The following is a 17,171-nucleotide window of genomic DNA, read 5'->3' as shown; positions in this document are numbered from 1 at the left end:
CAGCTCACTGCAACCTCCACTTCCCAGGTTCAAGTGATCCTCCTGCCTCAGCCTCCCAAGTAGCTGGGACTACAGGCACGTGCAACCACGCCCAGCTAATTTTTTGTATTTTTAGTAGAGATGGGTTTTCACCATGTTGGCCAGGATGGTCTCAATCTCTTGACCTTGTGATCCGCCCGCCTCAGCTGGGATTACAGGCGTGAGCCACCATGCCCAGCCTATGATGGGAATCCACCCATCAGCAACTTTTTGTATTGCCAAACAGTAAGTGTGAGGCTGGCTGTGCCCCAGACTCACAGAGCTCTCTAGTCCCTTTTCTGGAGCATTTAGGAAAGTTATGAAAAGCAATGTGTACTCATAGTGTGAGTGCAGCCACAGAAGCATGAGCTGCCCACAGTGGACACACAATCACAGGGTCACAGTGGAGACGTGACAGCCCACACCCATGCGTATGAGGCACTGCCTGATCAGCCCCACTCCCTGGCATCCCACAGCCAGGGCAGACATCCCTGACAGTTTCCATGGTGACGCCCTGGCACAGAGCACTGCCTCCCACACACACAGCTCACATAAGGAATGAACTGGCTGGCCTCTGCCCGATGATCCTCCATGTCAGCCCCGGGCCCTGGGCCAGGCTTACGGAGACATCCGTGGTCACAGTCCTGCCACAGAGGCATCAAGGCTCAGTGAGAACCACCTGTCCTTTGTGAATGCGTCTGTCCTAGGTGTGAGCCCACAGGACATGGAGAGGCACCTTCAGTGTCTTGGGGAGACAAGGAAGCAGAAGTGGGTGGAGGCCACGTGCTGAGGGAGGCCCTGGGTGGGCAGGACCTGGGTGGGTTGTAGGAAAGCAGGAACCCAGGCCTGGCTGAGGGGATCCACACAGAGCGTCTGAGTGTGGGACAGGGTCCTGGGGAGTCTAACCCTGGGTTGGTGCCCGAACAGGAGAATGTTCTAGCTGGAAGAACCTGCAAGGCCATGGTTTAAAATGTTTTAACTTGTGGGAAGACACAGCTTGGAGATGGCCTTGGAGCAGGGCTTTGAGCAAATGCCACCTCTTGAGCCTCACTTGGCTCTGGGCAGAGAGATCAGAGAAGCTGTCAGGCACTGCTGGCCACACAGGCAATGCCCGTATTGGCCGCCTGCCTGTGTCACAGGCGAGAAGGTAACTGGGGCTCAGGGCCTCAGTCAGTGTCCGGGCATCTGCTGGACCAGGCTGTGGCCAGGAGACCCACTGTGCCTCGATGGGTGCGCCCAGCTGGGTGGACAGCGCTGCCTGCCCCACTCCCTTTACTTCCCCTGGCCCAGGGCTCAGCTGCCTCAGGTTCTGCAGCAGCCCAGGGAGCCAGGTACTCAGGGTCACAATTCCAGTTCTGGTCTCTTGTCTCTGTCCCTTACCCACACCAAGCCAGAGCTGGGCCCACAACAGACCACCAAACAACAACAGACCTCAGCTCCAGCCCAGGGCCTCCCTACACCCAGTGGATGTGGCCTGACCTGGCCCTGTGTTCCTCACTGGTGTCTTCATGTGAGCAAAAACAGCAGAGTTGAGACTAGGTTGGGAGCTGGGACAGCTCAGTGTCTGTGTCAAGCTGCACAGGGTGAATGTGGTGTGATGGAGGTGAGCTCAGTGTGCGTTTTACAAAGCACTCAAAAGCAAGTGCATTCTGTCATCAACAACAGTGATTTTTGCTATACTATACCAAACTTCAGCTTACTTCCTGAGCCCAGTTTCTTCAGTGGTATAGTCCCTGTAAGCCCTTTTCCTAAGAGAAGCTGCACCCAAGCCAGGAAGTTTTGCAAGGGGCCTTGCAGAATTCAAAGCCTTCCCTGATGGGCAAGCATCGAGTTGCTCTTAACAGAAACACAAAATGTCAGAATCCAAAAGGTCTCTCAGGGCCTCAGACCCACCATGGGTGACACACGAACCCCTCCAAGGTGCCAGCGAGGCATCTAAGGGCACCCTTGACAGGCCAGTGCCAGAGCCTCTTCTCAGGCACTGCCCCTCCTGGGACGAGGCCACGCCCTGTGTCCACCCTCGGGGCTCCAGGGCAGGGCTGGAGCAGAGGCATCAGGCCTCAGCCTGGCCACCTTCCTGTTGGAATATCCCCAGGCAGTGCCTGCACCCCACAGCCTGTGTCCCCTGCTGGGTCATTTCCAGCATCTGATGAAACTGACTCAGTTTCATCAAGGCCACTTACTGGGCTCCAATTCTGTGTAACTCAGCTGTGCCCCCCGTTCCTGGATGTGCAGCTCAATTTGCTCAAGAAAAAATGCTGGAGGGGGCAGCCCCGTTGTCCCTTGGTGGAGACCACTTTCTGGGTCAACGCTGGTGTGTTTTGGGCGCTTTCGGGGTGAAGTCACTCGGTCAGATACTGAGGAAGCCACAGTTCTCCATCTTCCTGGAGAGACTTGGGCCCAGCTTTTCTGATATCCCGACATCCACAACGAAAACCTGAGCTCCCTTCTTTGGGTCAACCTATGTGGTAACTTCATCCACAAAGGGGCGTGTGCATGGCCGAGAGACCACCCCTGGCTAGTCAGGTGGGCCTCTTGCCTCTCAGCTACTGGGTCATGCCTAGAAATTCAGCCACACCTTGATGATGGGAGCTGGGGGGTTGGCCTCGGTGGGCTGCGGGCCTCAGCTCCATGGGAGCTGGTGCAGGGCCAGGACCCACCCCGAGTGCTCAGCTCAGCTCCATAGCGGGGAAGATTTGCCAGATAAAGGAAGCCAGTGGGACTCCTGGCACTGCCTCAGCCCTGAGCCACACTCGCTGCTTCCAGAATTGTCCTCTGTCCCTTCACTGGGACCCGGTCCCCGCTGGTCCTCAGAGGCCAAGCTCTTGCTGTTCACCCAGCCCCGCAGGTACCTGTCCTCCCACATGGCTGTTCTTCGCTCCTTCTGCCCCTGCTGCCCCCTGCCCCTGCTGCCCCCTGCCCCATGGGCACGCCCTGTGCTGTTCTCAGCTGCCATGCAGTGCTGCCCCTGGGTGCCGTGGCAGGGGTCCCCCTTCCGGGGTCCTCGAGAGCAGGCAGTTCTAGGCTGAGGTGCACATTGGGGCCGCCCTTCCGCTAATCACTCCCACTTCCCAGCCTCTCTGGGTGCCCACCTGGAGAACAGGTTTTTGCCGCCAGGTCAGTGATGTCCATTCCCCGCCTAGTGTGCTTGGAGCCCCCACTGTGAGCGTGAGAGAAACTGCAGAGGGAGCCCAGGCCGCCTCACCTGTGTCTTTGGAGCAAGGCCCATTCAACAGAGGTGCTGGGGGCTGTGGCACAGCAAGTAAGCATCCCTGTCACCCTCAAAGGAGCCAGCCCTGCCCTTGGGCTTCTGTGCCAAGCAGGCTGGGCACTGGGGAGACCTGCAGGTGGGCCAATGAAGGGGGACCACAGACCAGGCCACACAGCTGGAAGTGCCTGGCCTGAATTTACACAGAGGCACTGGTGTCAGTTTGTTGGGGCTGCCAGAACAAAATACTACCTGGAGGCTGAAGTCTGAGATCAAGGTGTGGGCAGGGTTGGTTTCTCCTGAGGCCTCTCCTTGGCTTGGAGATGCCAGTTTCCTCCCTGTTTCCACACACGGTCTTCCCTCTGTGTCTCTGTGTCCTCATCTCTTCTTATAAAGACACCAGTGAGATTGAATCAGGGCCCAACCTAAGACCTCATTTTAACTTAATGTCTCTTTAAAGGCCCCATCTCCAAATATAGTCACATTCAGAGATACTGGGAATTATATTTTCAACATATGAACTTGGGGGGACACAGTTCAGCCCACCACAGCCTCCAATGCTTATGCCCAATCTGAGCCACCCCTTTCTTGCTTCTTCAACCCCAACCAGTTCAGTTCATCTTTTTCTTTATTTTTTGAGTTGGGATCTTGCTGTGTCCTCCAGGCTGGAGTGCAGTGGTGTGATCACAACTCACTATAGCCTCGATCTCCCGGGCTCAAGCGATCCTCCTACCTAAGCCCCCTAAATATCTGGGACTACAGGCACGTGCCCCCACATCAGCTAATTTTTTGAATTTTTCTTGAGACGGGGGGGTTTCACTATGTTGCCCAGATTGGTCTCGAACTTCTGGCCTCAAGCAACCCTCCCGCCTTAGCCTCCCAAAGTGCTGGAATTACATGCGCGAGCCACTGCGCCTGGCCCTCTTTCTCCTTAAACCTGAAGAGTTTATGTTAAACTTTTTTTAAGTGTATGTTGTTTAGCATTTTCCTATGGCAATTTTGGACCCACACAAGTGGGGATAACCCCAGTGAGCGTCCCTCCCCAGCTCCAGAAACCTCAGCCTGGTGCTGTTCTTATGGCCCCTCGGCCCCTAGCCCCGACACACACACACACACACACACACACACACTTCTGTTTTCTGTAATATTTTAAAGCATATCCCAGACCTGTTTTTATTCTGCTCAGCTACACTAATGGTAAGCTTATTTTAGGCAGTTTTCTTTTAAACAGAAAAAAAGAAAGAAAAAGAAAACACCTGCAGGCTTCAGTTTCCCTGACTGGAGAGGTTGAGATAAACATTTCTAGTGGCAGCTCCAGCTCTGACATTCTGGGGAACTCGATACATATCTTTGCCTTTTCCTAAAGTCTTCTTAACGGTGTTTTCTGCACCCATAACAAAGTGTCTCAAGGGAGGTGCTTCCTCCCCAGAGAGGAAATGCTGGGTGTGGACCAAGCTTCAAAAGCCTAGGAAGTCATTTCATCAAATGATGGGGCCTTCCAGGGGTTGCAGGCTATTATAACAGGAAAGGGTAATTAGCAACTTGCCAAACGTACTCGGGGTTTTATGTACTGTGATGAGGCTTAGGGCCCAGGGACCAGTCACCCATCCCATTTTACAGGTGAGGAAACTGAGGCTCAGAAAGGAGAGGTGAGTCATCTAGGGTCTCATAGCTGACAGGAGGCAGGAGCCTGGGGTCTCTCCACCTTTCACTGTTCATAATCAGACAGGGAAACCAAGGCTGGACTGGGCAGCCCCAGGCTACATCTGCTCCCGCCTCCACACCACCCTCCTCTGTAGGCAGTTCAGGCACAGGAGACAAAGGAGGGTACAGCCCTTGACCCTGGCCTCAGCTCTTCATGGCTTCCTCACATGTCCTCCCAGATTTTTTTTTTTTTTTTTTTTTTTTGAGACACAGTCTCGCTCTGTCGCCCAGGCTGGAGTGCAATGGCACAATCTCGGCTCACTGCATCACTGCAACCAACCTCTGCCTCCTGGGTTGAAGCGATTCTCCTGCCTCAGCCTCCCGAGTAGCTGGGATTACAGACACCCGCTACCACTACCACGCCCAGCTATTTTTTGTATTTTTTTTTTTTTTAAGTAGAGATGGGGTTTCACCATGTTGGCCAGGCTGGTCTCAAACTCCTGACCTCAAGTGATCTACCAGCCTCAGCCTCCCAAAGTGCTGGGATTACAGGCATGAGCCACTGTGTCCAGCCTCCCCCTAAAATGTTGCCATGCTTGTCTGCACACTCAGGCATGTGGGTGCACACCTATATTCATCCATGTGGCGTGCCTGGAGGGTGTGGCCCCCTGGTGCCCAGCATAGAGGAGGCACATGGCCACATGGCTTGGGTTGCAGGCAGGGATGCCCCCGTCCCCAGGGCTGCAGGCCATAGCTGTGCTGCCCACTGCCTGCCCTAGTAATCACTGTGTTCCTTCAGCTGTGGCTCTTTTCAGTAGTTTCTCAGATGCACCAGATAAAGTCATTGGCCAAGTTGTTCCAAACTGAAGATCTTGATCCACTTACAATCTTTACTTGGGGCAATGGGCACAGGCAGCTGCTGGGGGGTGAGGGAGGGAAGAGAGACATGGCCGACTTGGCTCTTCATTCCCTTCTGCATGTTCCACTTTTTGCCTTGAGCCTGCGTGGCTTTTACAGTCACGAGAGCTGCCACTCCACTGCCGTGTGGGGTAGGGTGCACACGTGATTCGGAAGCTGATGGCATCTATTTGCCTCCTTGTAGCTCGAGCCCAGAAAACTATCCTCTAAGACCAGACGTGACAAGGAGAAGCAGAGCTGTAAGAGCTGTGGTGAGACCTTCAACTCCATCACCAAGAGGAAGCATCACTGCAAGCTATGCGGGGCGGTGAGTCCCGGGAGAGGGGGACAGGGACAGGAGGCCACCCCGCTCTGACAGAGCAGCTGAGTCCTCACCAGCACCACACCAGCCATGCACACCAGCCCTGCACAGAAGGGCTTCCTGATCCTGGCTCATGGATATAGATGCCCTTGAGTGCAAAACTGTCCTGTCCGAAGTAGGATCGAATCACTTTTCTCTGGTCAGCTCTGGTGCTCAACAGACACTCCTTGTGGTTGAAAAAGTGCTGGATTTGGAACCACAGAACCCCTAGCTGGCTGACCTTGAGAACAAGGAGATGATAGTCCTCATTCCTTGCAAGGTGTATTGGAGTCAGGTGAAGGGTATGGCTGTGCTGGAAGCTCCTACTGCTGGCCTTTGCCCCAGCGCTCCAGTGGTGCTGAAGGCCTGGTGGGCCCATGTGATGAGGCAATGCCTCCGGCTGGTGCCCCAGCTGCACACTATCTCCATTCCCCTCACTCCAAAGCCCTTTCTCCTGAGAATGGAGAAAATTCAATGCTTAATAGTGAATGTAAAAGTATCCCTGAGGAAGGAACTGATCATTTAAGTACCTTTAGGTTAAGAGATTAAAGTTGAATCTATGTTAGCAACTGGATCTTAGCACAGAATGCTTTGGAAGTGTTTTTCCAAAGGGTGCCAGCAACCTGTGCCTGAAGCGGTTGATGTTACTTGTCATAACTTTGCCACATGACCGGGGGCAGCAGGGGGAGGGGAATAAGTAGATGAGTCCTTGGAAGGATGGATGATGGATGGATGGGTGGGTAGAAGGATGGATGAATGGATGAGTGGATGGAGAGGTGAGTGAATGGATAGGTAGATGCATGCATGGATGGATGGATGGATGGATGGATGGATGGATGGATGGATGGGGAGATGGATGGATGGGGGGATGGATGGATGGGGAGATGGATGGATGGATGGATGAGGGGATGGATGGATAGGTGGGTAGTTAGATAAATGGCATATGGAAGTATGAATGGAAGTGGATATATAGGAAGTATAAATGGATGACTGGAGAATTGATGGATGGATGGATGGATGGATGAATAGACGAATAGTTGGATGGCATACAGAAGTATGGCTGGATGGTTGGATGAAGGATAGATAGTGGAGGATGGATAGATGAATGGTTGGATGGATGAAGGGATGAGTGGATAATGAATGGGTGGATGGATGGATGGATGGGTGGATGATGGATGAATGGATGAGTGGATAATGAATGGGTGGACGGATGGATGGGTGGATGATGGATGGATGAATGGATGGTAGAGGATGGATGGGCAGGCAAGTGGGAAATGTGATCTGTACCTCTTAAAGAACTCTCAGTTTGGGGCGTGGTTTTTGCTCCAGAATTGGGGGATTTAACTCAAACCTGGTTTCCCCATCAGACCTGAGGGGAATCTGTTGCTTTAAGAGCCATCCTCAGAATACGTGCCCAGTTCCCTGCTCAACTCCAGGCTTCAGGCTTTGTGACTACTCAGGATCAGAAGCTGCGGCCTCCGTTAATCTTCCTTGGAGTGAGCGTCCTCATGGCCAACCTGGACTTCCCCACACAGCAGAGGTGGCTCGGTGCCCTCAGTGACGTCACTCCATCTCCACGTCAGTCTGCTAGGGCTTAGCTTGGCTTTCATTGCCTTGGTTTGCCCCGTATTCCTGCTTCCTCACACAAGTAGTGATAGAGAAAAGAGAAATTCCAAAAATAAAATCCCCATAAAAGTAGGACTCCAGAAGAGGGGGCCTTCCATCTCCACTTAAAAAGAGCAATCTGCCCTCTGCTGTGGCTCCTGAGACCTGCAATATGAGCTCAATGTTTGAGTGCCGTTGTCCCTTAGCAGCCAGTGCCCGCAGGTTTAGGTTCACACTAGAATTTCCCAAGGTTTGAACAAGGATCCCAAGTCCTCTGCAACATTCAGTACACAGGGCAGGATGGAACAGGAGAAGCAGATGCAGAAGTGGGTGTGGGTGGCCCTCAGACAGCAGGAGCCTCTGTGTGCTGGGAAAAGGATCCAGCAGGCCGGGCGCGGTGGCTCACGCTTGTAATCCCAGCACTTTGGGAGGCCGAGGCAGGCAGATCACGAGGTCAGGAGATCGATACCACGGTGAAACCCCGTCTCTACTAAAAATACAAAAAAAAATTAGCCGGGCGTGGTGGCGGGCGCCTGTAGTCCCAGCTACTCGGAGAGGCCGAGGCAGGAGAATGGCATGAACCTGGGAGGCGGAGCTTGCAGTGAGCCGAGATTGCGCCACTGCACTCCAGCCTGGGCGACAGAGCGAGACTGTCTCAAAAAAAAAAAAAAAAAAAAAAAAAAGGATCCAGCAGAGGGAGGGAGACTGAGGCAGAGAGAGACAGGACCATCGATGGGACGCAGCTGGAGGGGCCAGAGGAGGGGGCACAAAGGGGCCTGCTGGGAGTCTTCAGAGTAGGAAAGGCTCTGGAAAAGCCACTGAGGAGCACTCCTTGGCTAAATTCCCATGCTCCACCCATGCATCTGAATCACATTCCACTGTACAGACAGACCATGACGATTTCATCCATTCATCTGCCGATGGACACGGGTTGCTTCCAGCTTCTGGCTATCATGAATAACGCTGCTATGGACATGAATATACAAACATCCCTTCAGATCCTCCTTTCAGTTCTTGTGGGCACATACCCCAAGTGGAACTGTTGCATCATATGGTAACTCTGTGTTTAACATTTTGAGGAACCACCCTACTGCTTCCCACAGAGGCTGCACCAGTTTACTTCCCAACAACAATGCAAGGATTCCAATTTCTCCACATCTGTGCCAACACTATTTTCTTTTTGTCGCTGTTGTCATTGTTTGTCTGGAAAATAGCCATGCTGAGGGGTGAGAGGTGGTTTCTGGTTATGAATTTGATTTGCATTTCCCTGATGGCCAGTGATGGGGCGTCTTCCCGTGTGCTTGGTGGCTCTTGCCACTCTTCCACCCATGCACACAAGACTCCTGGACTCTGGTCCCTCCAGGACAGGAGGGTGGGTACCAGACACCCAGCAGGGCCAGCCTTGCTCTCTGCCCTCAGACAGGGCTCCCCTCAAGGAGAAGCTCTTACCCCTCCCCACACTGTGTTAAGTCTCCTCCCGCCCACTCTACCTCCCGCCCACTCCACCTCCAGCCCACTCCACCTCTCCTCTGGCCTCTTCCTGGATAATCCTCTGTCCCAGGGTGCTGGGGTCACAGGTGCCCTCTGTTTGGCAGGTCATCTGTGGGAAGTGCTCCGAGTTCAAGGCCGAGAACAGCCGGCAGAGCCGTGTCTGCAGAGAGTGTTTCCTGACACAGCCAGTGGCCCCCGAGAGCCCCAGCCCCGAGGCTCCAGCTGAGCCCAGGCAGAGCACAGAGGTGGGTGCTCCCAGCTCCTGCTCCCCTCCTGGTGGCGCAGCAGAGCCTCTAGACACCTGCTCCTGTGCCCTAGCAGCTCCAGCTGCCTCTGCTTTCGGAGTGTCCCTGGGACCAGGACAGATGTGGGTGTGTCTCAGTGGGACCCCAAGGCTGGGAACACACTCAGAAGATCCCGTGTGTGCATGCTGGCTTCTCGGGAACAGCCAGGGCCAAGGCTTGGGAACCATTTGCATCCAGGAGTTAGAAGGGAACAAGTATCACTCCTGGTCACCTGGTTGGACGGCATAGATTGAAGCTGCCCTCAAGTCCAGGCCTTGAGGCCCACCTGAGGGGAGATACTGCCCTTCTCTCTGTCTGCCTCACCTCCAGCTGTCAGAGGGTGAGCAGGGCCCTGGAAGCAGGCGCCCCCTCCTCCTCCTCCCCCTCCTTCCTCTCCCTCCACCTCCCTGTCTTTCTCCTTCTCCTCTCCCTCCTCCTCCTGCTCCCTCTCCTCCCTGTACCCTTTTTCTACTCTTCCCTCTCCTCCCCCTCCCCTTCTCCTCCTCCCCATCTTCTTTTCCCCGGCACTCCTCCTTCTCTTCCTCTTTTCCTCCTCCACTCCTCTTTCTGAGAGTAGCTGCTGCTTTCCCTGCCTTCCTTCCTCAATAATAGTCTATTCTGGGGGTTTTCAGGAAAGCTGAAAAAGAAAACGTGAGTTTCCAGAAAAGTGCATCGCCTTTTTTCTCCACTCGACACAGCCTGTGGTTTGCAGCACCAGCTGCACGTTGGGGTCTCCTGGGAAGCTTCTAGTGTTGATCTCCCTCCTAGAGGCTCAGTGAGGTGATCGGGGGGTGTGTTTTCAGGGTCCCAGCTGCTCTGACTTAACAGCTGTGGTTGGAGCCCTGACCTAGGTCCTTGGTCTAAGAAGTGAAGGATGTAAGTCTATTAGGACTGAGCGTTGAATGGTCTTGATGGTGAAGAAGGACCTTGCACTGCCCACCGAGCTCCCTCAGGCCTGCAATTTAAATACCGAGGTGTGTTCTGAGAGCCCCAGGTCCTTGTGGCATGGGCCTCCAGGGCCCTGTAAGGTGGACTCTGGCCTCAAAGGGGGGCCCAGGTCTGAGGGGTCCAGCTCTGGCAGGGGGTGTCTAAGCCATGTCCAAATGGTGGACAGTAGCTCCAACAGTGACATGACAGAGGGAGGGCCTGTGTGTGTGGCATGTGTGGTGTGTGTGTGTGCTGTATGTGCGTGTATATGGTGTGTGTAGAACTGACACGCTTGAAGTCCCTGTCCCGTGACCCACCCTCAGGTACTCGCTGTTGGGTTTTCCTGTGATTTTGATGTGTCCTGACCCAGCATATGGACGCCCTCCCCTTGGAGGGCCCAGCCTGCAAACCCCTTCTGATACCACACACGTCTATGTCCTGCAGGCTTCTAGTGACCCTTGCAAGCTGGGTGAGGCTGGTCCCAGTCTCTGTGCAGGCCTTGGCCATGTCTCCACAGCCAGCTGTTCCCAAGCAGTGGCCCTGGCCCTACCCCAGCCTCCTCAGAACAGGGTGTGACCACTGCAGGCGAGACTGCCCCTAACCTGTGTCTTTGTGTCCCCAGAAGACACCCACTGCAGACCCCCAGCCCAGCCTGCTCTGCGGCCCCTTGCGGCTGTCAGACAGCGGTGAGACCTGGAGCGAAGTGTGGGCCGCCATCCCCATGTCAGATCCCCAGGTGCTGCACCTGCAGGGAGGCAGCCAGGTATGTGTCCCCACCCCGCCAAGCCCTCAGGCCAGCAGCCCAGAGCCTCAGGCCCCCACAGCAGGCCTGCGCCACCAGCTGGGGCCCACCTGCTTGAGCAGTGTTACCTGGGGCCTCAGTTTCCCCAGCAGTGCAGGATTCCTTCTGCTCGCCAGTCACAGGAGACAGAACCTACTGGCACCTGGGTGGACCCCAGAGCCAGCCAGGGTGCAAGGAGGGGTGGGCCAAGGGGGCACAAAGGGTGGCCAGGAGCCACAGAACCTGTCAGGTAAGACTCAGGAACCCACACAGCCCTGGCCTGGCCCCTTGGAGCCCCAGTTGCTACTCTGTCACAGGGGCTGGCCTGTCCTGCCTTGCCTCCCCAGGGACCAGACAGCCCAAAGAAGGCCATGGAGTCTGGGGGTCTGGTGAGGTGAGCAGGGCATCCCCCTCCCTATATCTCCCTCAGGGAGAACCAGTGGGTCCCCCCACCAACTGTCCTCCTGTTGACAAAAGGCAGTGCAGGCACAGCCACCAGACCCCTCGGGCTCAGCACCTGCCTTGCGTTGCAAGGGTCTGGGAGTGGCTTCCTGGGAGAGGCCTGCGTCACTGAGGTGAGCCCGAGGCTGGGAAGCTGAGGCCCCGCTGACCATCTGCTCCTCTGCTGCAGGATGGCCGGCTGCCCCGCACCATCCCTCTCCCCAGCTGCAAACTGAGTGTGCCAGACCCTGAGGAGAGGCTGGACTCGGGGCATGTGTGGAAGCTGCAGTGGGCCAAGCAATCCTGGTACCTGAGCGCCTCCTCCGCAGAGCTGCAGCAGCGGTGGCTGGAAACCCTAAGCACCGCTGTCCGTGGGGACACGGCCCAGGACAGCCTGGGGGCGCTGCAGCCTCAGGTCCCTATGGGCACAGCTGCTCCGTGAGCTGAGTCTCCCACTGCCCTGCACACCACCACATTGGACCTGTGCTGTCCTGGGAGGTGGCATTGGAGGCCACATGAAGAGCGCCCTGGACTGCTGAGGGTGAGCCGACAGCCCAGAGCTCAGGACACTTGGCTTTGGAGGGAAGGAAGCTGAGGCCTAGAGAGGGGCAGCCACTGGCCAAGGGTCACCCAGCAAGTCTTGGCTAAGAGCCTGGCCTCCAGCCCCAGCAGTGTGGCCCAGAGCAGGGGCCGACTGCCAAAGTAACCATCATCCATATGGGCCGTGTGGTGATGCTGGCCCGGAAGGCAGAAGGAGGCAGCATGGGCACTGCCAGGGACAGCCACATCCTGCTGGTCTGCAGCGTGGTCCACCCCACCTCTGCCCAGCCTGTCTACACCATGTGAGCTGAATCGTGACTCGCTTCCCACCTCCTTTCTCTGTCCTCTCCTGAGGTTCTGCCTGCAGCCCCCAGGAGGTGGGCCTGCCCCATCCTAGTTGGACTCATGGTTCCTAAATAACCGCGCTCGGAAGCTCTGCTAGGACTTACCCCAGCCACTGAGTGGCAGGCGCATGAGATTTGTGGCTGTTCCTGATGCTAGCGGCACACAGTGCTTATCTGCATAAATAAACACTGGCCACCAGCAGTGGGCACAGCCTCGGTGCTCTCTCCCCAGCCCCTCAGCGGGGTCCCGCTGCAAGGTGGGCCGGCTGATAAAAGGTTGAGGGACAAGGGTGATGGAATCACACTGGCCACACACACCACCTGGAAAGCAGTTCTGCATCTGTTATCCTGCCAGGGGGTGGGCAGGTGGCAGATGAAGATGGCCAGGCTCAGAGATGGGGAGGGAGGGGTGCAGGGCACTCAAGATGGTGCCAGTGGGGACCTTGCAAAGGCCACTGGGATGGGGGTGCTGTTTGCACCAGAGCCCTGAGGGCCTCTGGGAGACAGTGGAGGAATTTAGGGACCAGTGATGGGGGGTGCTCACTGATCAGGACCCCCGCCCCTCTAATATCCATATAGCACCATGTGGAGACACCTTGGAAGACATGCAGGGCACCTACCTAGGGGGCTGAGAGGACAGGAGGAAGAGCCAGAAATGGGAGACTGGTCACAGGTGATGGGGGGGACAGGTGAGATGTGAACACAGGTGAGGCAGGGACAGATGAGATGGGGCACAGGTGAGTGGGGGGCAGCTGAGATGGGGGCACAGGTGAGGGCACAGGTGAACTCTCGCGAGCTCTAGCTGGGCCGTGCTTGGGATGCTGCTGCAGCCACTGCACACGGAGCCCCTGCTGGTTACCTGGGCCTCTGCCACAGCTTCCCACGCTGTGCTGGATGTTCTGGTCCCACTTCACACTGAGGAAACTGAGGCTCAGGGATGCTAAACAACCTGCATGCTTCCACACTGGACAGTGCCCACCAGGGGGAGACGGAATCAGACCTTACAGCTGCACAGAGGCGCCTCGACCAGCTCCAGCTGCTGCCCAAGGAAGCAGCAAAGCCCCTCACCCAGCTTGGGCTGGGGCAGGGACAGGGGGTGGAGGAGGCCTCGAGGGGACCCCAGCCTGTTGGCCCTGCCTTTTCCCCTGCAGAGCTGAGCTCTGACCCACATTCATCCCCTACAGAGCCGTGCCGGAGCCGCTCCCTCGCACACATCTACTGAGCATCCGCTGCAGCCCTAATGAGACCCTTCTTTGAAGGGTCAGGACTCAGTCCTCTGCCTGCTCCAGTAGTTCCATTTCTGCCATCTCACCACAACCCCAGGAAATCCCCACTTGACAGCTGAGGAAACTGAGTCATAGAGAGGACACCCCCAGAGCCCCACAGCTCCGGAACCGAGCAGGCACCTGGAATTGGCGTGCCGGACATGGTGAATCCAGCAGGGCAGGGGTCTGCTAGGGTCAAAGACTGTGCTGTGGGGTCACCATGGCGAGTCCCCTAGCCTCGAGCCCTCTCTCTTGCACCCACCAGCCTGGCTAGTCCGCTGGGAGGCAGAGACAAGGTTCGTCACCGCAGGCCTGGGGAAGGGCATGCCCCCAGACTCTGCCGCCTGCTGCGAGGCCAGTCCTGATGGGAGCTTGTTTGCTGTCATACTGGTGGCTATAGTCTGTTGTTCCCACTTTTTCCAAAAGAGGAAGCTGAGGCTCAGACAGGGGCAGTGAGAGGCCTCTGGCATGCCGAGCCTGCGTGCTGTGCCCTTACAGAGCCAGCCTTCCTAGGGTCTGTCCCCAGAGACCCCTCCTGCAGGACACCCCAGCAAGGATGCTGCTGGGGAGCTGGCTGCCTGGGCCTGGTCTCTCGCCACACACTGCCCCATCCCCGGCTCCAGCCCTCCCACCCCACAGTCCAGGGCCTGGGCACGCTCCACTGCTCATCCATGGAGTGGCAGAGCCTGGACACACGCTGGTCGCATGCTGGCTTTTGGCCTCTTTACCATCCTCCCTCCCCTTTCTCCCCAAGGCCACCCCTCTCCAGAGGCATAGGAGACCACCCCCTGGATGGGGGAAAGGGATGCCTGTGGCTGAGTGGGAGGTGGCTCCTGGGGTCTGAGGCCTGAAGAACATCGAATGGGGCAGCACAGAGTCTGGGGAGTCCATCACCACAGGAGTCAGGGAGGGACTGGGCTGGGGGCCCTTCCGAGGCTCCCCCGCACCCTAGCCTGCAGGATGGGGGCTCCTGTACCAGCCCAGGGGCTGAGGTTGGAGCACACTGGACACCAGAGCAGAAAAGGCTTTCACAGGTGCAAGAGCAGGCGGAGGGGGTGGGGAAGAGCAAACCAGGGCGGAGGGGAGGGAGTGTGCTTCTGCCATGGGCAGGTTCCCCACCCAGCACACCCCACCTCACTAGGCCCAGAGCAGGGTGCTGGCTGCGGCCTGGCAGACCTGGAGAAGATGAATGAGCCTCCAGGAGGGCCTGCTGCAAGCCCAGTGCTCCCCAGCTGCCTGAGAGGAGAATTACGACCAAGAAGGCGTCTTGGCAGTAGTGAAACTGAGACCCAGAGAGGGAAGTGCACTTTCCCAAGGTCAGACAATGAGTTAGGGGCTGCCCAGGATTCCCTCATTCACTTTTTTTTTTTTTTGAGACGGAGTCTCGCTCTGTCACCCAGCCTTGGAGTGTAGTGGTGTGATCTCAGCTCACTGCACCCTCCACCTCAGCCTCCTGAGTAATTGGGATTACAGGTGTGCACAACCACACCACACCTAGCTAATTTTTGTATTTTTAGTAGAGACGGCGTTTCACCATGTTGGCCAGGCTGGTCCGGAACTCCTGATCTCAGGTGATCTACCCACTTCAGCCTCCCAAAGTGCTGGGATTACAGGCATGAGCCACCGCGTCCGGCCCCTAATTTACTTTTCTTCCATTTGCCCATGCACCAGGTACTGCTAGCAGACTCTCTGGGGGCTCAGCCTGGGCCACCACATAGGGGAAGCAGGCCTCCCAAGTGCCTGTCCCATAGGGAAGCAGGTGCACTGAGCATCATTTGGATTTCTGGGACGGGACAAAACACCACCTGTAGCCCCAGCCAGAGTCACACTTTCAGCCCCATCACCAGGCTGCAGCTACCTGGCCTTCAGAACCATCAGTCTCCTTTCCCCCTGGGGCCTTGGCACATGCTGTTCCCTGGGCCTGGGGGCTCTTCCTTCAGGGCTTTGTGGGCCACCTCTGCAGACAGCCCTCCAGCCTTTCCACTTTTTTGTTTAGCCATTTGCTCTCTTGTTTAACCTCTCTTTTCCCACATAGAAGCTCCGAGAGGGCAGGAAGCAGCCCCTTTAGCAGTGCCTGGCCCACAGTAGGTGCTCCGTGAATACCTGTCCATAGCCTTGGAAAGGCTCAGTGACTCCTGCCTTGCCACAGGGGCCCTGAGCACTTTGGGTCTGGAATCCTCATTTTATAGACAGGAAAGTAGAGGCTGCCTGAGGTCATAAAGGCTCAGTGCTCCCCTGCCTCATTCACCGTCCTGGGTCTCTGGGACATCAGAGTTAGCTCCTTCTCAGATGGTTGGTCCTGTTGTAAAGATGGCCACACTAAGACCCAGACAAGCTTCCATGCCCCCAGGACATGGGCAGAGGGAGACTGGGATGCAGGTCAGTCCAATTCCCGCTGTGCCTGCATCCCGCTGTGCCTACATCCCACTGTCCCACGGAGGCAGCAGGATCTGCAGTAGGACAGGGCCTCTGAAAAGCCACTGGCCCCCACAAGCCCCAGCCTAAGAGGGTGACTTACCCCAGAGGCCAGAGCCCAGGCCTTCGGGTGGTCCCAGCCCTGCCCTCCCTGCAGCCATGGGGGCCTCCAGAACTCTATCTTATCACCAGCTGCCCCAGGAGCATCTCCCACTTCCCAGAATCCAAGCCCCTCTGAGCAGCCAGTTCTGGCACTGAGTGTGCAGTAAGAAGGGTGGGCTCACCTCCCCTTGGGGTTGCTTGCTGTGTTTCTGCCAACAAACTCCCTCTGGACGATTCCTCCAGGGACATCCAGGGAGAGCTTTGGGCCCAGCCGGTGCCTGGGGGCGGCTGCATCATGACCCCACAGCCCATTCCTTCAGGCACCCACCCCAAGACACCGTACTTTCTGGGCCCCAGTAGGCAGGGCCAGTGGCAGTTGGCTCTGAAGCTGAAACACTATGTCCATGCAGGCAGCACCTGGCACTGGGCAGGTATGGCCCAGGCCCCTCCACCCTTCCCCTTAGGACCTCCCTCTCGCCCCAGATTGAAGCAGTCATGGTTCCCCAGGGGCACCTGGTGGTCCCTGCAGCAGCTGGCTGCGACAAGAGGCCAGGCTGCTCCCTGCCTGCAACATCATTCACATCATTACCCTGGGTGAAGGATTCCTCTCCATTTACTGGGGAGAAAACTGAGGTTGGGGAAAGGGACCCACTGGAAGCCACGGGCTCCGTCTACCTCCAGGGTTCCTCCCTCAGTTCCAGGGTTGTTAGATAAACCTGGAGGTCTAGGTGGGCCAAAAAGGGAGGCAGGGCAGGCCGTCGGGGAGCAGCCAGGCCCGCACCCCACATTCTGCACATTCTATCCTGGAAAGCAGCCGCCTGGGCCGCCGGGCCCCAGGGCCTACCCTG

At 56.7% G+C, this 17,171-nt stretch overlaps 1 protein-coding gene across 6 annotated transcripts in view; it reads left to right on the top strand.

Annotated features, from left to right (window-relative positions):
* Window positions 1-12,743, top strand: part of FGD3 (FYVE, RhoGEF and PH domain containing 3) — a 160,400-nt gene extending 147,657 nt beyond the window's left edge. For 5 of the 6 annotated variants that reach the window (XM_055271917.2, XM_055271920.2, XM_055271922.2 and 2 more), the window contains 4 exons: window positions 5,973-6,095; window positions 9,329-9,469; window positions 11,058-11,198; window positions 11,848-12,743. In XM_055271917.2, coding sequence (XP_055127892.1) covers window positions 5,973-6,095; window positions 9,329-9,469; window positions 11,058-11,198; window positions 11,848-12,099 — 657 coding nt within the window. In that variant the 3' untranslated portion in view covers window positions 12,100-12,743. The remainder of the gene's footprint in view (window positions 1-5,972; window positions 6,096-9,328; window positions 9,470-11,057; window positions 11,199-11,847) is intronic. The other variant, XM_063636247.1, reaches the window with a different exon arrangement.
* Window positions 12,744-17,171: the final 4,428 nt, after the last annotated feature.

Source organism: Symphalangus syndactylus, chromosome 3, assembly GCF_028878055.3.
Source record: "Symphalangus syndactylus isolate Jambi chromosome 3, NHGRI_mSymSyn1-v2.1_pri, whole genome shotgun sequence".
NCBI classification, from domain to species: domain Eukaryota; kingdom Metazoa; phylum Chordata; class Mammalia; order Primates; family Hylobatidae; genus Symphalangus; species Symphalangus syndactylus.
This window is presented reverse-complemented; position numbering and strand designations above follow the sequence as displayed.